Source organism: Trichechus manatus, unplaced genomic scaffold (assembly GCF_000243295.1).
Source record: "Trichechus manatus latirostris isolate Lorelei unplaced genomic scaffold, TriManLat1.0 scaffold00078, whole genome shotgun sequence".
Classification (NCBI taxonomy): Eukaryota; Metazoa; Chordata; class Mammalia; order Sirenia; family Trichechidae; genus Trichechus; species Trichechus manatus.
The window spans coordinates 10,793,710-10,814,626 of record NW_004444014.1 but is presented as its reverse complement, the minus strand read 5'-3'; the positions used below and the strand labels follow the sequence as shown (position 1 = coordinate 10,814,626).

Below are 20,917 nucleotides of genomic sequence, written 5' to 3'. Positions count from 1 at the left end.
ATTTATGTAAGCCACAAATAGCACATCAATCTAGCAGACCCTCAACTCACTGCAATGGTTTTTCCACTGCCTTCACCCCCTTTTCAGGAAGACAGCCAATCATCCAGAATAGCAAGCCCTTTGCTTTATGGAGCCAACCAGAAGCTAAAAACATTGCCCACGCTCCCTGACATACTCCTGACCTCCATCAACCATCAGTTAAATCTCCAAGGCTCCTGCAGCTGGAAGTTTGCCTGGGAGGTGGCCACACGCTCAGATCCGGTACTGAAGGGTCACCCACTGGACTGACCGAAGCAGGAGAGGAGCTCAAGTCTTGGAAAGTCATTCTCGGAAAGAGCCGAACCCCTAAACCCTGTTACCCTCTATTACCCAGAAAACTAAATTAATTAGAATTCTCTATTTCCTGAGAACTTGGGTTAATCAAGGTTTATGTGGAGTAATTTTTTTTCCAGAACAATAAACTGAACTGATGTTTTCACAGAGAACACAGTACTTAGAGAAACTGCTGGGATGGGAACTGGTCGTCACTGAACCGGAACATGAAACCATGCTCTGAGACAAACCTGATGTTTCACTTGTTTCAGTCCAAAGTGAGAAAACAAGCCGACTGTAGGGCGGCTGGGAGGAGGGAGGGAATGCCGGCTGGCCTTCCAGGTTCTGGGTGGCATCTAGATAAGATGTCTTCTATTGCTGCTTCCAGCCACCTACTGCTGCCCCTCCCACAAAAGTTCTACCTCCTCCAAGAAGATGCCCCTGACCACAGGAGCCCCCTTTGCTGACTCTCCTGTGACTGTGTGTAAGTTAATAGGCTAAACTGTACGACTTTGCACTTGACTTTGTGTTTTTGTTACGTGCCATCAAGTCGATTCCAACACATAGCTACCCTATAGGACAGCCTAGAACTGCCCATAGGGTTTCCTAGACTGTAATCTTTACAGGAGCAGATCACCAGGTCTTTTCTCCTGTGGAGCCCCTGGTGGGTTCAAACCAACAACCTTTCACTTAGCAGCCAAGTGTGTAACCATTGTGCCACCAGGTCTCCTTGCACTTGACTGTAGACTATCCCAAATTGCTCCTTAAATTTTCTCTAGATGCGTGCTCCCCAACCAGACTTTACATTCTTTCAGGCTAGGAGCTCATGGCACAGTTTCAGGCACGCAGTAGGAACTTGGTGACCTGAACCTATTGCCGTTGGCCGAGTCAATTCCGACTCATGGTGACCTCATGTTACAGAGTAGAACTACTCTATAGTGTTTTCCCAGTTGTAATCTTTACGAAAGCAGATTGCTAGGCCTTTCTTCCATGGCACCACTGGGTGGGTTCGAACCGCCAACCTTTAGATTAATGGTGGAGGGCAAACCGTTTGTGCCACCCAGGGACCTTAGGAACTTGGTAGATAGTAGATGCTTTAAGTCACAGACAGGTAGAGCTGAAAGGGTCCTTGCAAATCAGCTAGTCTGAACTTCACTTTCCAGGTGAGGAAACTGAGGCTCAGAGACATAGCTAGTCAGTGTCAGTGTAGGAATTGACACTCACGTCTTGGCAAATATAACACATTTTTTGATAATACACAATGTTAGTAAGGAGTTTGGGAAAACACGAATTAAAAAAAAAAAGAAAACAGTTAATGAGAATTTAAATTGGTACCACTTCTTTGGAGGGCAAATATCAAAGTGTGGACTATTCATATCTATTGAGATCATTTCACTTCCAGAAATTTATTCTATGGCAGGCTTGTACATGTGTGTAATGGATGTGCACAAGGATATTGACTGTGGGTGGTTTATAATAAAATAAAACACAAGCTAGAAACAATCTAAATGTCTATCAGTGGAGACTTGGCTATGTAAATAAGTGAATATCTAGACAACCGAACACCAAAAAACCAGTTGCTATGCAGTCAATTCCAACTCATGGCGACCTCATGTGTGTCAGAGTAGAACTGGGCTCCTTAGGGTTTTTAATGACTGACTTTTCAGAAGTAGATTGCCAGGCCTTTCTTCCGAAGTGCTTCTGGACAGACTCAAACCTCAAACCTTTCAGTTGGCAGCCATGCATGTTGACCCTTTGCCCTACCCAGGGATTCATACTAGGCAGCTATTAAATGAAACGAAGGAGATGCATATGTGTGCCAATTTGGAAAGATCCAAGATATATTGCCAAGCCCATAATTAAGGTGCACAGCCGTGTGAGGAGCATATTCCAATTTCCACAACAGAAAGTATCTGTGGGTGTGTTTGCGTGTGTGTGTCTGTACTTGACATATTTCTGGGAGAATGCACAGGAAACTGGTTGTTCTTCTGGAGAGTGGGGTGAGGTCTTCAGTGGGAGGATCGTCTTCCTCGTACATACCCCTTTGCACTTTTTACTACGTGCGTGTGGTATTTTTATAATAATAATTTAAAAACCTCAACGCTGCAATCTCCTAATTCAGCATTTTTTCCCCATGTACCAGGCCACATCTTTTGCTGTTATTCTTCCGTAAACTGGTAACTTGGAGTCTAATTGTCATAATTTCAAGTAGGCAGTAAACAACAAACAAGCCATCCGCTTTTAGCTTGTCCTTTTGTTTTTTAACCCCCAAATTGCTGCTTTTTAGGGGCCTAAGACTCTGTAATGAGACATCCCATGTGGAGGTGGTTTAGTATTGGATTAAAGACCAGGCTCTGGGGTCAGGTATTTACTGAGCAAGTCCCTTGAGTGCTCTGTGCCTCAGTGCCCTCGCCTGTAAAATAGGGATAATGATAGTGCCAGCCTCCTAGTGTTTGCAGGTGAGTAAGTAAGGTAAGGCATAGACCTGATCCTCAGGAAGGGCTTGGGGATGGGTGACTCTGACTTCTTCCTTTGATCCAGTGAACCTGCTCGAGGCCCGAGAAGTGAGGGGCGTGCCTGGCGAGCAGGACTCAGGTGTGCCTATCTGTCCAGTGCTTTGTCCCAAACAAGGTGGGTAAAGGTGCCTTGGAGCCCAAAGACATGGTCTTTGACATCAGCAAGCTTCGACCTGGGTGATACAGCACACCAGCCCCTCTCCCCCCGGGAAGGAGGTCCATGGAGAAACCTATGAACCAGGGCACATCCACACAGCCAGGTGCCAGCTTCCAAGCTGAGGATGGGGAGAGGGATGGGAACACTGGAGTGGGAAAAGGAAATGCAAAGAAAATCTCCTGGAGGAGGGAAGAGACACTCCCATAGGTGATGCTGCTTAGCCCCCTAAGGCAGTGGAAGCCAACTGTTTGTGGACTTGCTTTGCAAGCAACTGGTAGATTTCTAGGTAAGCCAGGTATGAGTTTTTTGAGGGAGAGCGTGGTATGGCACTGGTTGGGGGACAGGAACCTGGATTTTATTATCAGGGTGCCCAGCAACCAGCTACCACCCAACAGCCATGGGAACTTGGGCAGGGATTTGACTTTGCTTGGCCTCAGTGTCTCCATCTGAAAAATGCAGGTGCCTAGGCCTTACCCCCTGAGATTCAGATTCCATCAGGGCGGGGTGGGGCCTGCAGGCGGCTGTGACACGCAGCTCAGGTCGTGAGCAGCTTCTGTGGACAGTGCTGTTGGTTTTCACTGTGGTCCACTGACAGAACGGACAGCTGCCACTGCACAGATCCATCCGAATGCTTTCTGGCTACCATACTGCTTACCCAGTGTATCGTCCCTGAGGACTGCATGCCCCAGTCCATTCTGCAAAGGATGCTGGGCAAGAAAGGAGTCGGTCAGACTCTCTTCCAGCCCTGGTCCAGCCTTTCTGCACTTCAGATGAAGGAGTAATCATAATTATTATTAATAATAATACTGAACATTTAATGTGCAGATGATCTCATATCTTTCTCATACAAATGTGTACATATATATACATATACACACATACATATGTGTATATATATATGTATATATATGTATCTGGAGCCCTGGTAGTGCAGTGATTAAGAGCTACGGCTGCTAATCAAAAGGTTGGCAGTTCGAATCCACCAGCTGCTCCTTGGAAACTCTGTTGAGGCAGTTCTACTCTGTCCTACTCGGTGGCTATAAGTCAGAATGCTCAACAGCAATGGGGGTATATATATATTGATATTTCTCATATATGTTTGAGATCGCATATCATTCTCTCCACAACTCTATAAAGTTCTTACAATTATTATGTCCATTTTACAGGGGAGGAAACTGAGGCAGAGAGGTTAAGAAACTTGCCTAAGTTCTACTGGTGGGTTGTCTGGCTCCTCACTCTCCCCACTGAGTGCCACTTGGGCTGTCTGAAATGGGCTTCCCCACATTCAAGGGGCCTGGGTCCTCACCCTGTGCTTCCCAACTATATGTGGCCCCAGGCAAGGGCTTGCAAATCCCCTCCCTGTCTGCCAGGAAGAAGGCTTTGAGAATGGGGCTGGGCTGGAGGGGTGGGTTGTGGCCAGCATCATTGTTTCCTGCTCTCTACACGCTCACCTATCCCTTTCCCTCCCAATCTGCCATCTCCGAGGGTGGAGGTTGGTGACCGCTGAGGTTTGGAGGGCTCCTCCTTAGCCACATCACTCAGGGGTCACATTGGCTTCCCTTTCTGTCTCTTCCCTTTGTCCCCCTTCCTCCTCCTGCTAGTGACGTGGTCACCTTCCCAGGGGACAGTGCCGTGTGCCTCTGTCCTGACAAGCCCTCTCAGCCCTATCTCTAATCTTCCCTGGGTTTAGGATTAATAGACTTTTTCCTCGTTTGGGATCAATAACTACAGAAAGGAAAAAAAAAAAAAAAAAAACAGAAGAAGGAAAAAGTCAGCAGGATTGAAAACAAGGAGTGATAAGAATCTGGTCCAGGCTGTAGAACCCCGATGTACCTAGTGGTGTCTTTTAGCCAGGGAGTGGTATAGGCAAGGGAAGGGGTGGGGACCAAAAGGCATCTTATCTGCTGGAGTGGGGGTAGCCCCATGAAGTGCAGAGGTGGGATGAGGTCACAGGCTGGTTGGAGGACCTGGGGACCCTCAGTTTTAGGTTAGAGCAAGTTCCAGCCTGATTCTTTGTCCAGGATGCTGTCTGAGTCCTGCACTGCCTTCCTCACAAGCTTCTCATGCACCTCACACTCTTCTCTCCCAGGTCTGTCTCCCACTAGACCTGGGCCTCACCTGCCCCCTTCAGTCCCTAGGGCCCCTCAAGGTGTGGACCGTCAGCTTGTCAGCCTGGGGTCCCAGAAATCAAGCTCTTCCTTGGTCTTCCACAAAGCCCAAGGTGGCACATGCCTCTTGGTAAGGCTGCCAGAGAAAACAAAAATAGCACCTTACTGCTTCTAACAAGGACCATATCCACTCCATGTGCTGAGCACGGTTGCCTCATGCTGATCTGCAGCTCTGATTAGCCTTTGATTAATAAAAAATGGGGCAGAAAAATCAATGATTTATTTAATGACAGCAGTTTGTTTTAAAGGCAACACCTTTAAGAAAGTAGCGGAGTGAGGTGGGAGGGAACCAATGAAACGTGTCTTTGGAGGCGAGAAGATTGGGAATTAAGGATTTCCATTGTGGAGTTAAGGAGACTTGGTGGCGAAATGGTTAAGCTCTCAGCTGCTAACCAAAGGGTTGTTGATTCGAAAGCACCCATCTGCTCTGCGGGAGAAAGACCTAGAGATCTGCTCCTGTAAAGATTACAGCCTAGAAAACTCTATGGGGCAGTTCTACTCTGTCATACGGGGTCGCTGTGAGTTGGAATTACCTCGACAACAAAAATATTGTGGAGTTGGTTTCTCCTATGCCTAGGAATGAGGGGCGGTTCCATCGTGGCTTTCAGGATGTAGGATGCAGCTCCGAGTACGGGATGCCAGGCCCCCCAGCGCCATGATATCTGGATACACCTGGGGCTATTGAGAGCAGGGTGACAAGTGGTGGGAGGCCAGGGCACTGGTTTGGTTTGTTCACTACGAGGGTGGTGAGCCAGCGAGGTGCTCCCCTGCTGACCCCCTAACCACCCCGATCTCCAGTCTTAACTCTGGCCAGGAAATCTCCTCAACAACGGCCTGAGTGGGCAGTTCCCTGCCCACGGCTATGGCCCACACACCTTCGCCTGGCATCCAGGCCCTGGAAGCTCACGTCAGCTCCTCTCCTGCCGTGTCCACACAGCGGCCTGCCGCCCAGCCTAGCCAGGCCCGGCGCCCTTCCTCAGCACCTCTCTGCCGTTACTCAAACTGCTTTCTCCTTGTGGAGGGCACTTCTGCTGATCGCTGCATTTCACAATCATATCCATTCATCAAGGCCAAGATCGAAGGACACACTGTGCAGCTCCCCAAGTCATCCCCTCAGGAGACGGCCTTTCTTCTTCTGAACATCCCCAGCACTTGGAATGTGTGTTCCTGTGACAGTTTGGGAAAATGCGGCTTTGTACTTTATTTCTTTGTAGGTATTTTGAGGGCAAGCATGGCACTGCAGTCGCCTTGTGACCCCTGCCCAGGGTGTGCAGAATAACAGATGGAGGGATGGATGTTCTCTTTTGGGGAGGCTGTACCTCATTTACATCTGAAATAGGTTTTGAAGAATAGACCTTAAAGGAAATTGAGAATAGCGTCTTTGAGGGAGGCAGAGGAAATGTATGTTTTCAGGCACTTGAGATAAGCAGATTAGAGTACATAGGTAATGAGCTTGGCTTTTTATCTTTTGGGAGGTAAGGCAGAGAATAAAAAAAAAAATCAAGTTGGGTGACATCGTGTTGGGTGACATGGCATTGGGTGATAAACATGAACCTAGCCCCTTGTCTACAGGAATAACTCTCCTCCTCCCTTGACAACTCAATTTGAACTCACTTTTCTCGCTTGTCGAATGGGATAATAGTTCCTGCTCCCTTGCACTCATGGGGCCGTTACAAACGTCACACGAGGAAAGAGGAGAGAACTGTGCAGAGGAGAAAGTGCTCTGTACATGGACACGTATCATGGCCTAAAGCTGCCATGTTAGCATCTCCTCTGGAAAGCTGTTGCTGTTAGGTGCCATCGAGTCGGTTCCGACTCACAGTGACCCTGTGTACAACCGAATGAAACACTGCCCGGTCCTGCGCCATCCTCACAATTGTTGCTATGCTTGAGCCCGTTGTTGCAGCCACTGTGTCAATCCATCTCATAGAGGGTATTCCTGTCTTTAGCCGACCCTCTTCTTTAACAAGCATGATGTCTTTCTCCAGGGGGTGCTGCAAAATTATTCAGGCCCCAAAGCCTCTCTTTCCATTTCCATTATCTGGATATGGCTGGTGGAGGCGAAATTTCCCCTGAATTATCTGGATCGCTGCTATTATGTTCTTCTATGCTTACTCATGTCAGCGGCTACTTGCAGGGCAAAACCTTCCAGAAAGCTGGCTCGGCCACTCCAGATACCTCCCCTTATGCTTCAGTCAGGGATGGCGTGGCACTGCAGATCCCCTGGAGCTACATATTTGCTAACGTGCTCGTCTTCTTCAGCTTGGTGGAGGGCTTTGGGTTTTCCAAAATGTCTGCTCTCAAAGACATCGTCTAGTGAGTTCCTTTGCAGTTCCTGGATGTGAGTCTGGGACCCCCGAGAGGATCTGTTGAGCCACACAGAACCTATGAGATGCTCTTCTGCCTCCAGCATGGTCCCTTCCCCCAGCCTCCCAGCCACAGCCCCAGGCAGTAGGGGAGGCGTCCTGAGTGGGGGGCTCTTGATTCAGGGAGTCAGTCACCTGGTAACTCAGGGGGTGGCTTGGAGAAACATGGGTTGAATTAAAGGCTGACTAGTCACATGGCAGAAGGATTCTTTCTTTTCTAAAAGGATTCCTTATATGGCTGTCCTGATGAGCAAACACAGCACATTTCAAATAGGATACATTGTAAAAAAAAAAAAAAAAAGAAAAGAAAATGACAAAAAGGAAAGAAGATAATAACAATTTGCATTCACTATTTCGGGAACAGCTCCAGTGAATAGCAAGGCCCACCTGTATCTCCTCAAAGTGCCTGCAAGTCCCTCTCCTGGAGAAAATGGGGAGCTGCAGAGATGGGAGAAATTCTGGGGATGGGGATACAGGCATTGCTGTGACCAAATCTATCTGTGTCTTACTTAGAAGGGCACCTTCCCATCTCCCCATTTGTGGGGGGTGGGGACCAGCTCCAGAGCTGGGGACTTGGTTTGGCCTATTAGCTGGCCCACTGGGTCCTGGGCTCGGTGGGGTGGATGGTGGAGTTATTCCAAAGTCTGCAAGCCCACACTCCATAAAGACAGATCTGTTGATGGAGCCAGGGCTGGGCAAGTGGCTGCTGGGCCCTGGTGGAGTCCCCGTCTCTCATTCCTTACCCTAGGCTCCCCAGCATTGGCAATATTTGCCTTCTGGCTGGAATGCAGCGTTTCCCGTATTCACATAGTTAAATTAGTTAGCTGGAGAGAAACCTCGGAGATGATGTATCTAGTTGTCAGTCGTGACTTGGTGCTAATGGCACTACAATTTGGTTACAGTCCTCGCCGTCATTTATCATCAACCCCCAGCCGGCTGTACACAGGGGTGCCGGGGACAGGGGAGGGCAGGGCTGGCTGGGGCAGGAGGGTGCCCAGCACCCAGACGGGGCCTTGCTCCCTTTTTCAGGGCAGTGCTCAGGCCCAGTCATGGAGCAGGCCGCTCGCTGTCTCTTGGTCCCCACCGCCTTCACCACCACCAGCGCCACACACCTCTATTTATTAGCATCATGCTACTTATGCTAATAGCAGACCGTACACTATTTCTGAGCATTAACATCTGCTCCAAACAGCCGACTTTCACTTACAGAAACTGATTTCAGCTCAGTCAAGCAGATAAACAGAGAAATCAAAGCAGGTGGCTGAAAGTGAAGGAGGAATTCTCAATTCCTGCATTCAACCGATGAACTTCACTAAAGCCATAATTAATATTCAGATAACTATATTCCGACACATAGAATAAACAAGATCATTTAAAGGATGCAAAATACATCCCCAGGGCCAGAGGGGAAGGAGAGGGAGGGGAAGCCAGGGAAGGGGAGGCAGAGCTCTGAATACGAATGCAGACATTCCTGTGTGGGCCTATTGTCTGCCTGGTGGCAGCCTGGGAGAGACAAACCGCACCCCGCAGAGCCGACTAGCTGGGTGTTCACAGAGCACCTTCTGCAGGCCAGCAGCGGCCGAGGCCACCGCTGTCTGAGACCAGGGACCTCTGACGTGCAGTGTCCGGGAGGCTTGGCTGGTGGAAAGCTGCCCTCTGCGTTTGTCTCCTCACTCTTGGAGGCACCCGAAGGCACTGTGAACCCTGAGTCTGGCTGCTGTGTGACCTCGCATGGGTGGCCTGCCTTCCTGGGCCCAGGCCTTCTCCTTCGGCAGGACACCATGCTGGACAGCCTTCCTGCCTACGGAGGATGATCCAATGGATGGCTCTAGAATTAAAAATAACATCTCTTTATGATGTGGATGAGGCAGAATCTGACCCTTTTCATTAAAAGCTGCTTGAGAGTATATACCTTATTTGTTGTTGTTGTTGGCTGTCTTTGAGTCGATTGCTACTCATAGTGACCCCGTGTGACAGTGTATAACGGCCTCCTAGGGTTTTCTTGGCTGTAATCTTTATGGGAGCAGATCGCCAGGTCTTTCTCCTGAGGAGCTGCTGGGTGGGTTCGAACCGCCAACCTTTTGGTTATCAGCTGAGTACTTAACCATTGCACCACCAGGGCTCCTTATATGCCTTGTTGGGTTTATTCATTTCCTTTTGTTGTTTTTCTTAGTCATTTCAGAAATGTTAAAATGAGACCATCTGGAGTAAACTCGAAGGCAATCATTCCTGTTCTCCAAAGAGCAGCGGCCTCCCAGCTCTGAGCCATGGACTTCCCAGCTAGCTCCCAGTCCCTGCATGACTTGCAGGGGCACATGGCAAGATCCTGGACCTGAGTCATTCCAACATGTTAGCATAAAATGATAGTGAGGGTCACGGGGAAAGCCAGTGTATTCCACTGCTCTGTACGGCGCACGCTCCCGCATGTGTTTGCATATGTGGCTATGGATAGGTAATTTATACAAATGTATTACGAGCAGTCCCTGGGTGATGCAGTTAATGTACCCAGCTGCTCATTGGAAGGCTGGCTGTTCGAGTCCACCCAGAAGTGTCTCAGAAGAAAGACCTAGAAATCTACTTCTGAAAAATCAGTCTTTGAAAACCCTATGGAGCACAGTTCTACTCTGCAATGCATGGGGTCGCTGTGAGTCAGAATCTGAGGGGATAAACAAGTGACCAGGGTCTTATGTGTGGGATCCAAACCAGCCCTGAGCCTCACTGGAGGGTGGGGCGGCCACTAGGACAGGGGGACACAGAGGAGCCAGACTGGGTCAGCCTGGCTCTCACAGGGCCCTTTCTGCATCCAGATTGCCCGTGCAGAGCCAGAGAACAGCCTGGCTTCCTGGTACAAAGGTCCCTGCTCACTTTTTCCCTCCTCTGGTTGCGAGGGCCCTGTGGCTGAACAACAACAACACAGTGTTATTGATAACTTTAATTTCCACTTCTGGGAAACATTTATCTCCCTCCCTATACCCCTGCACATATGTCCTGTTTAGCTCCCTTCCTCTGGGGATGGTGTTGACAATGCTGGGAGCCCAAAGCTGTGTCTTGGGTGCCGTCAACATTCCTCTGGAACCGCTTGCTTCGTGGCTGAAATTTCCCCTGACGCCTGGAAATTTTTTTTTTTTTTTTTGGTTTCCTTGGAAATGATTCTCCCTCTGAATCACAGCTGTTTGTGGCAATGGGGAGAGGTGGGAGGATATTCCCTGGAGGGGGTGTTGGGTGGGGTGGGGGCGCTAACAGGCTTCCCCAGGGGAAGCTGAGCGTGCACAGGCCAGCATGGTTGTGTGAAGGAGTGGTCTTCAGGGGACCCTGGGCACAGGCTTTAGGGCCGAAGGCGGGCTGGAACCTCAGCAACGAGAACACGTCCCTCCATGGAGCCTGACTCTCTTCTATGGACTCTCCTGTGGTCCTGCCACCACCTTTCCCCCAAAGGGACATGACTGAGCCGCAGCCACCTTCCCAGCCTCGGCAAGACATCTGCAGCTACAGGTCTACACGGGGCACCTGTGTGGTACTTGAGTTAGCCTAACTGGAGTGTCACAGCATCTGTGTGAAGTAAGCAAGGCAGGAATGATCACTTCTATTTTACAGATGCAAATATGGAGTGTTAGGGAGGTGGTGACCAAACCAAGTCCACCTGTGAGTTAAGGGCCGAGACAGGAAGTCCTGGCCCTGACCCCCAGCAGAGTAAATCCTCCTGTACTTGCCACCGACTCCCCTCCCCAGCACAACCTGCAGATGTGCACATCTGTGACAGTGCTGCCACTGTCACCATCGACCCTTCCTCACAAAGCCACAGGCTCTTGCAGACGGCAGTTCCCAGGGCTCGCTTCGTCTCTTACACAAACATTCGCACACACGTCGCTCCACCGGCCTGGAACAACTCTCCACACTCGGCTTGGAGAAGGACGCAGATGACACCTACGGACGGCACGGGCTGTGCGCTGCCAGGGAGAAGGGAGGAGACTCCCCCTCCTTCCGGGGTGCTCTGGCTGACTGACTTCACATGATTCACACACAACACTGAGGACTAACCGGGCTGTGGAGATGGCGCCTGACCTGGTTGGCCTAAGAGGCTCAGCTCTGCTGGCCTGGGAGCATCCACAGCAATAGTGGCTGATGCAGTCATTCTCCACCCTCAGCCCAGTGCTCCTGATACCCTTCTGGCCACCCTGTGCTCGCTTTCTCCTCCACACCTTCCTCTATTTCTTCCTCTTCAACGCCTACCTTTCCTGCTCTGTGCTCAGTTACACCACTGTTATCATTCCTGTTAACTGCGTCTCCAAACTCTCACCTATAAAACCAGGCCTATGCTAGCTTCCAAGGAGTTCTGGTAGCGCAACAGTTAAGCACTTGGCTGCTAACCGAGAGGTCGGCATTTCAAACCCACCCAGCGGCTCTGAAGGTGAAAGACTTGGTAATCTGCTCCTGTAGAAAACCCTATGGGGCAGTTTTACTCTGCCACATGGGGTCACTATAAGTCAGAATCAGCACAAAGGCACCCAACAATAACAACAACATGCTGGTTCCCAGAGCAGGAAGCAGAAAAACCGAATTCAGATCCAACTCCTTTTGGGCTTGGGGAACACAGGCTGGACTGATGCCAACCGATGTACACTCTGAAGGCCTGGGTTTCTTGACATGAATGGTGCCCTCTGTTTGAGAGAAGGAGTCCCAGGAAGCCCTTGAGGGGTCTCTTTCTTTAGAACAGCAACCCCTGTGCTAACTGTGAGTGGCCTTTATCATTAAGGCAGGAGGCCAGTTCCTGAGCAGGTTTATATAGGAGGACATGATCACCCATCTTGTGTCTGTGAAAGGACATGACAATTACAGGTCTTTGGAGGCCATTTCAGGCTGCACTCTACACTTGACTCCACATACACGGGCTGACAGGAGCTCTTTATATTCCTTTGGTTGGTTATAGGGGGGTTGGGGATGAACCCAGAGGTGAGGACAGATGGAGAGTCTCCTTTTGCCTTCTTTGAATGGAAACTAAAGAAAGTACGCCCATTTTATGTCACAGTCAGGCGCAGGCTCCTCTTGGGAGGAGCCTCTTTATTCAGCCTGAGGTGCCACCTTGAAGGATGTGTCTGCTTCCAGAAGGGCCGTTTGATATCTCCTGCCAACCCAAGCATGCCTCTGTGCAGCCCCACCCTCCACACAGCAGCCACCCGAGTAGCTCCCCCACCTAGTGTCCCCAGTGGGCTCACTCTGGGTGTGTGAATGTGCTGACGTTTGTGCCTTGTGCCTCCAAGGGCCCCAGGCTCTGAATCCAGAACCAGGGCCGCCAACTCTATGGCTGAGGCTGTGCAGTAGTCCTGGTGCCCTCTGCTGGCCAAGTCTGGAAACACGGTCAGCCTCTAGCCCATATCTGGGTGGGACCTCCCAGGAAGGCTGTGAGGACAGTTAGGGTGGGTGAGGGTGGGATGGTGGACCCCTTATCCTAGAGGATGCTCTGGTTTCTCCCTGTGTGTACCTCCAAGGGTCCAGCTATCTACCATATGCATAGGGATACCTCCCCTTTTTCTCATCTCCCCATGGTGGAAGGACCTAGTATTTACTAGTTGTGTGGTCTCGGGCAAGCTGCCTAACCAATGTGGACCTCATTTGGGTCTCTATAACACCTTGCCCATCCTTCAAAGCTCTTTTCAAATACCAGTTCCTTCTTGGAATCTTTTCCATACAGGATCTGGCCACCTTGGAATCTCCATCTCTCCTTAGGCCATTTTCTCAGGCTCTCAACTTCTTGAGGGAAGAGGGTCTTTCTTATTTTTTCTCGTTTGAACCTCCTGCAGCACCCATAACACTGTCTTTACACAGAACAGGCACTCAGCAAATACCTGTTGAATCGATGTGTGTGAAAATGGCTGCCTGGCCTAGAAATTCCCTCAGGCGCTTCTCCTGCTCTGATTCTTCTTTATCTCAGTTGTCGCTTGTGAGTTGGTCTCATCTCCCAGGTGAGACTTGTGATCCTAGAGCGTGAGGTGTGAGGGAATGACTGTTCTGGTGTTTCGGGTTACTGAATATAGAAGGCGATTTTGATATTGTAAAACCATCACATACGTGGTTCTTTCTCTCTCCCTCACCAAGTAGTACATTTCCGAGGGCAAGGCAGAAAGATCTAGGCTGTAAAGAACTTTCTTCATTTTCACCCCTCCTTCTCCTAGAGCACCTCATCTCATTTACACCCTGTCCTCCCAGCACCATTTCCGCCCTCTTGTCCCACTACAGCACTTCACAGGCTTATCTCCAGCCCTGGCCCTGCCTCCCTCACTAAAAGGCAGCCTTGAGGATAAGGCCATCTTTGTGTCTCATCACAGCTCTCAACACACTCCCTTACATGGCCGACTCTTCACCAAGGCTGTCCCAGAGCAGCAAACACATTGCCTCCTGGAAAGGACAATAATAGCTCACGTTTATTAATAGCTCTTAATGTGCTGGAAGCCACGCTGAGAGCTTCACACGTATTATCTCATGGAATGCTCCTAACAACCCTCTCAGACGGTGCTATTATTATCTTTATTTTATAAAGAGAAAGCTGAGGCCCAGAGAAGTTAAGCCACTTGCCCCAGGTCACACAGCTAGAGGGTGGAAGAGCCAGCATTGGAACCCAGGAAGGCTGGTTCCACTGCTGTGCTTGTAACACTCCACCAGGCAGCAGGACGCCTGGGGTGGTGGACAAGTGCTATGCACCTTTCAGACACACACACACCAGCCTAGAACACATACACAGGTGCACATCTGAACATTCCACACACACGTTAGTACGCACGCACACAGTGCTACACCAAGGCCTTACCTGTTGGCCATATTTTAGAGCATTGTTGTCTAATAGAACCTCCTGTAATTTAGGAAATGTTCTATGTCTGCACTGTCTACCTAATACGGTAGCCACTAATCATTTTGCGGCTACTGAACACTTGAAATATGGCTAGTGCAACCGAAAAAGTGAATTTTTAACTATATTTAAATATAATGAATTTAAATGTAAATAGCCACATGTGGCTGTTGGTGGCCACACTGGCCAGCATCATGAAATTGGTGTGAAGGTGAAGCAAGGTGATGTGGTCAGGGAGGCTCACAGCTTGGGCCTGGCATGTCAGAGCGCTAAAGACAACGCTTTATTATTATTACCCCAAAAATGATCTGTGTGGATCTGTTTAGGTATTCATTGCTATCCATACCTCTATCTACCCATCCATCCAGCTGCCCACCCCTTCTTTACAGAGGCCTTTGAACGACCACGCTCCTGACAGTGGGGTCCAACCGGAGAGTATCTTGATGGTGACAGGGAAGGAAGGTTGGCTCTGGGGTGTCTGTGGAAAGCTGTTTGGGGCAGGAGGGGCCCAAGTGGAGGTGCCACTTGCCTGAAATCAGCAGGAGGTGAAGAGGGAGGCCTGTGATCTGAGGGGACCTTCCGCAGGAAGCCTTGATCTGAAGGGACTTTCTGCCTGAAGCCTCCCTTGCCCCAGCCAGAGCCTCCTGGAAACTCCCAGGTGCCCTGGGTGAATGATTTCCTCTCTAATTGGTAAGTAAAACATCAGCTTTTCTCCTTGTGTGTTGTTTTCATTAGTTTTTTACTTTAAAAGAGGGATAAAAGGGCCAACAGTCTGCTGCAGGTGTTTGGTGGTGGCTCTGGGGGTCACACAGAGGTTCCTAAAGGGCTCTTCCCTTTCAGCATTTCAGAGAAACGGGCTGGGGAGGGCAGCTCGTTGGGATGGTGGGCAGGGTGTGTGGCCACAAGGACACGGGGCGTGGGGCAGGCAGGGCATGGAGAGGCCTCAGCAGCAGCAGCAGCAGCAGGGCGGGAGGAGGGAGCTTGACGACCTACATCTCCGCTTGAATCCGGCTGACTCACCCCTGGACAGCAGTTCCCGCTCTCCTGCCTGGATGGAATGCAACCTTGGCATCCTGGGAATGAGATGCTCCAAGAAAGGGCAGCAGCAGCGGGTCTGGAAAAAGCTGAAGGGGCTGAAACCACAGGATGAAGGCTTTAGGTGGGAGCATGAGCGGGACAGGCTGAGGCTAAGTTCTGTGAGATGGTGCAGAGGGACTTGAGGCAGGAGCAACTGTTTCCTTCGCTGAGACACTAATGATAAAAGTCAGGGTCACAGTGTCTGGCGTTGGTGACCACCTGCCTAGAGGTGGGGTGTGGTGGTGGGGGTGGAGGAAGAGGACTCCCAGCATCCTTTGTTTCAGGCTTCTTGCACGTGTGACCTCATGGTCTGTATTGCACTGTCTATGACCTAAGGGATGCTTAGTCCACATTGAAGAAGAACAATAATCCCAGCTCTGAAGTCTTATTTAATTTGTTCTTTAAATACTATCACAACTTGACCTACCAAGCCTGACACAGCCTGCCCCTGCCAATCTCCTCCCTCCCATCTCCTCATCACCCCCAAGATGCACGTGTCATGCTGGCCTTTTGCCTGTCCCTTGAACATATGAGGTCCGTTCCAGCCCCAGGGCCTTTGCATCCACCTTTCCCTCTGCCCGAAGTGCTCTCTCCCTCCACCTCTGCATGGTTATTTGGATCTCAGCTTAACTGTCAGCTCCACAGGAAGGCCCTCCCCACTCCTGCAGTATAGAGCAGCCCCAGTCACTCCAAATCTCATCACTATGTTTGAATTCTCAGCATAGCACTTACTATCTGGTTTTTAATTTTTATTTTTAATTTATCATCTCAATCTCCCCACGAAAATGTAAGCCCCAGAAGCTTATCTGCCTTGGTCAATGCTGTATCTCCAGCAGCTAGACCCATGCCTGGCGCAGAGGGGGTGATCAATAACTATTTGTGAATGAATGAATTATTTAATCCTGATAGTGTTTGTCTGAGCAGACTTTATGCCTAGGGTAGAAGTGTGAGCTCATGAATGTGTTTCCTGGACTGGCTCTTGTGTACAAATTGCAAGACTAATTAAACTCATACATATTTGTAGAAATGCAAATATAATTTTATTTACCAATGACTGTAATAAAGGTAAATGCTCCTTACTTAAACAAACAATTCACTTTGGGAATAGAGCTGTAAACAGAAGCAATAAATAAACACTCGTTATTGAGTGCTTACTGTGCATCCACCGAACTTCATGAGCTGGCTGTTCTGATCTTCTGTCAGAATGCATGTACGTATGAAAGTTGAGGCCTCCCTGGGAAGACAGACCAGTTCCCAGGTAAGGGTTATTGTTGTTATTAGCGGCTTTTGAACGCACGGTGACTCCATGCATAATGGAACGAAATGCGGCCCAATCCTGTGCCAAATCCAAACTGGTTGTGGATGGGACCGTTGGGACACACAGAGCTTTCATTAGCTGATTTTTGGAAGTAGATCACCAGGGCTTTCTTCCTAGACTAGACTTCGTAGTCTGAAAGCGCCAGTAAAACTTGTTCAACATCACAGCAAAACACAAGTCACCACGGACAGATGGGTGGTGGCTGCACGTGAGGTGCATTGGCCAAAAATTGAAACCGGGTCTCCTGCACGGAAGGAGGATTCTACCACTGAACCACTAATGTGCTCCCAGATAAGGTAACTTAACCACAAATAGGCAGAAGCACGATTCACCGCGTCCATGACTCTCAGAAGCACTGAGTGGCATCCTGGCTCTGCCGTTTACTCTCTAAGTGACCAGGAAAGATACTTAAACTCTCCGTAGAGCCTCTGTTTCCTCATCTGCAAAATAGAGATAGTAACTGAACCTTTCTCCTAGGAAAACTGGGAGTATTAAATGAGATAGCACAGTGGAGTGTTTAGGATCATGTTGAGCACATGGTAAATGATAAATACGTGTTAATGATTCATATCTCATTATTATTATGATTATTACGTTATACAAACCTATTCTAGATGGTTCTACATATTCTCATTTAATTGCCACACTAGCCCAGGAAGTCAGTGTTGTTACTCCTGATTTACAGATGAGGAGCTCAGAGCTCAGGGAATGAAAAGGCTTGCCCATGGTCATCATCTAGCTCTTGAGCATAACAACTCAGGTCTTTGGACTCCAGAATCAGGGGGCTTCCCATGGCACCAGAGCTGCCTGTCCTTGATCTTGGTTAGAAGCCGATGTTAAAGAGGACTATCCGTTACATTCTATTTCCATTCTAACCCATAACCAAGTCCCAGCCACAAACTCTTCAAACCTGACATGAACTCAGTATCTTTGGTTACCTCCACCCCCTGACTGTGGTCTGAGCAACTCCTCAAATCATCCCATGCTCGTCCTCATTCCCAGCCTCCCATCTCTAACCGTCGCACCACCGGCACTCTAAATCCAGCATGAACTTTGTATCATAGAGTTATAGACTGCAAAGCAGAAAGCGTTCTTAGAGGGGATCAATTTCACTGCCATTCCCAGATGGAAAAATGGAGACCTAGAGAACTCCAAGGACTTACTCCAGGGGTTCCTGGACTAGAACCCAGGGGTTCCTGGACTAGAACCCAGGGCTTCCACTCTCCTATGAGCCCCCTCCAAACTGACCTTATCACCCTCCAGCTGGGCATCTCACTGACCACCAGACCAAACAGGTAAGGGAGCGTGAGAGCAGCTCAAGCTGGGCTGCTGGTGGTGGTTGATGGTAGGCTGTGTTTTAATCATGCTGTGGGCATCGCTTTTCAGAGTGTTACCTCCCTTTGGGTCTGTGAGCCTCACTGGGGCAGTGACCGTGGCTCTGCCTTCTACTTCTCACACACTGTAGGTGGCCAGTTAGCTCAGTCTATGTTCCATGAAGCTAAGGAAAATCACCATGACATTTATAGCAATTGTCTTTGGGAAGTGGGAATATGGGTGCCTTTCCCTTTGTTCTACATTGCCATCTTGCTTCCCTTGTCTATGACGAGTATGATAAATACTTATAATACACTTAGTATTAAAAAAAGCAGCCGGCCTTTGCTGAGCACTTACTCTACGTTGAGGCCTGCAGGGAAGTACGTCGTGCACACGGTGCCGCTGCAGTGCTTTGCTGTGGATGCTCGAAGTCTAAGCAGAGGCTGGGCAGGCACACACTAGCACCTAGAGCATGACACAGAGGGTCTGAGGCCCTGGGGGGGGGCGGGGAGATTCGAGCATGAGGGGACGCTGAGAGATTGATGAAGACGCAGCAGTTAGCCGGCTTCCGGGGGAGGCTCAGCTCGGCTTTTGCGGAGCAGCGTGATTTGGTTTGGGGGAAGTAGAAAGGAAGAAGCTGTGCCAGGTAGGGGAAACAGCCCGAGCAGAGGCAGAGATGGAACTAATCCCCCAGGAAGAGAGCTGTGAGGGCAAGGGCAACAAGGGTCGGAGGTTGTGGACCCTTTTGACTTCTTTTTCTTTTCCATTTGTTATAGAGCTATAATTTATTGCAAGTTTACCATGTGCCAGGCACTGTGCCAAATGCTCTGCCTAGATGACTGCATTTCACATTCAGAATAAACTCTTTTGAAGCAGTTTGTATATTACCATTTGCTAGACAAGGAAACTGAGTCTTGCCCAGAAGGTAAAGTGACTTGCCCAAGGTCACACAGCTTGTCAGTGGGGGTGCTAGGATTTGACTTCAGCTCAGCCTGCCTCACAGCCCTTATGCTTACCTCTCCATATGACACCTCCCATTGACCTGAGTCTTAAAAGGCCCAGGAGGTCACATGAGGAGGTGGAATGACCAACGGAGCTGGGAACAGAATAGCAGAAACCATGTGAACAAAGTATGTGCACATTTGTATTACCAGAGGGATTGGTTGTGTGGTCTGTGTGAGTGTGTGTCTGTGCGTGCATGTCCGTCTGTGTCGGTGTGTGTGTGAGGGTCAGGCCCCACTTCCAATGGCTGGGGAAGGGACGTCCGTTATGACAGTTACGGCAACAGCCTAAGGAACGCATTTATGGCGAAAGCAGACAGTCCTAGAGATGTGGGAGGTCACTGCCCTGGGGAAGAAGGGCATTAGGCAGGGTCAGAAAGTTAGGGGACACCTTTGAAGCAGGAGGAAGCCACAGCACTCTGACAACCTGCCAGCACTGCAGCTGGCTGCGGGAGAGGGGTTGGGGTTGCGGGGATGCCACAAGGTGGCTACGGGACCGGGCATCTTAATGTGCATTGGAGACACCTGAGGCTGTTACCCAGCTACAGACCCCCCTGGCCCCACCTTCAGGGATGTCAAAGGGTCGGGGCAGAGGCCAGGATCTTTGCTTTTCACCAGAGTCCCAAGGGATTCTGATACAGGGGTCTCGGGAGAGGACCAGAGTCTAGCCTGCAGGCCCAGGTAGACAAGGGAGGCTAATGGAGAGGACGTTTCAGGCAAAGCACAGATGGGTTTGAGGAGAGTATGGTGTCTCCAGGGGCCTGAGTGTCAGGGTCTTCCACATGAGTGATGAAATACCACTAGATCTGTGCCTGAGACCCCAGGATTCGTGGGGGCAGTAGGGCTGTCCTGCCTCCTGCCATCTAGGGCCCCGGTGAGTTCATGCAGGAGCCAGAGGTGGCTGGGGCCAGGTGCAGGAAGGACCTGGCCCTGGTGTCTGCACCCCTGTGGTTGGATTCAGCCTTCAAGTGGCCCAGAGATGAGGCAAAAAGCAGCTAACCTGCAGCTAGACATGTGCGTTAGGTCTGGACAGAAGGACAGACCCAGGAGAGCAGAAATGCCTTCAGCCAGAGAGCAGTTCCCAGGGGCCCCCACGCCAACCCTTCTTTGCACAGTCCTTCCCTCAGGAAACACTGCTTCCAAGTGCTGCCTCTGGGCTCGCTGGTCAGGTCTGAATACCATCTGTTCCCACCCAGATGAAGCCATGGGGAGGGGTCTCTCTTCCCGGAGCTGCTGCCCCTCATCTCTGTCTGTCTGTCTGTCTGTCTGTCTCTCTCTCTCTCTCACACACACACACACACACACACGGCCCCACCACCCTCACCTCCACACACACACACCCACACACACACACACCCACGGCCCCACCACCCTCACCTCCTCTCTCACACACACACACACACACGGCCCCACCACCCTCATACACACACACACACACACACACGGGTCCCAGCGGGCTGCCGACCAGACCCAGCGCTGGGCGAAGAAGTCAGACCCAGAGGGACAGGCCAGAGACAGGCCAGGGCAGCTCGGCTATCGGCATACACGCCAGAGTGCACTCGTTCAGCTAAGTAAGCAGTCAGCTTCCAGCCGCTTTCCCGGTATTCATCTACTCAGAAAAACTGAAGCACTTAAAGGAATCACTGAAATTTTTAATTTCGAAAAAGCATTCGCACTCTCCTGAGGAAAACACCCACCCCGTCTAAAGCATGAACCCGTTGCCGTGGTGTCCACTCCGACGCATGGCGCCCCCATGTGTGTCAGAGTAGAACCGTGCCCCACGGGGCCACCAGGGCCGTGGGCTTTCTGGGGACCCCGATGCGCGTGCGCACAAGAAGCTCCTGCAC

General features: G+C 50.2%; 1 protein-coding gene across 50 annotated transcripts in view; it reads right to left on the bottom strand.

Moving 5' to 3' along the window:
• The window catches only part of CELF4 (CUGBP Elav-like family member 4), a 343,629-nt gene that overhangs the window by 301,338 nt on the left and 21,374 nt on the right, over positions 1 to 20,917 (bottom strand). For 3 of the 50 annotated variants that reach the window (XM_004380900.2, XM_004380901.2, XM_004380899.2), the window contains exon 2: positions 5,385 to 5,408. The exons of the other annotated variants lie outside the window; for them this stretch is intronic. In XM_004380900.2, coding sequence (XP_004380957.2) covers positions 5,385 to 5,408 — 24 coding nt within the window. The remainder of the gene's footprint in view (positions 1 to 5,384; positions 5,409 to 20,917) is intronic. 50 annotated transcript variants of the gene reach the window in all.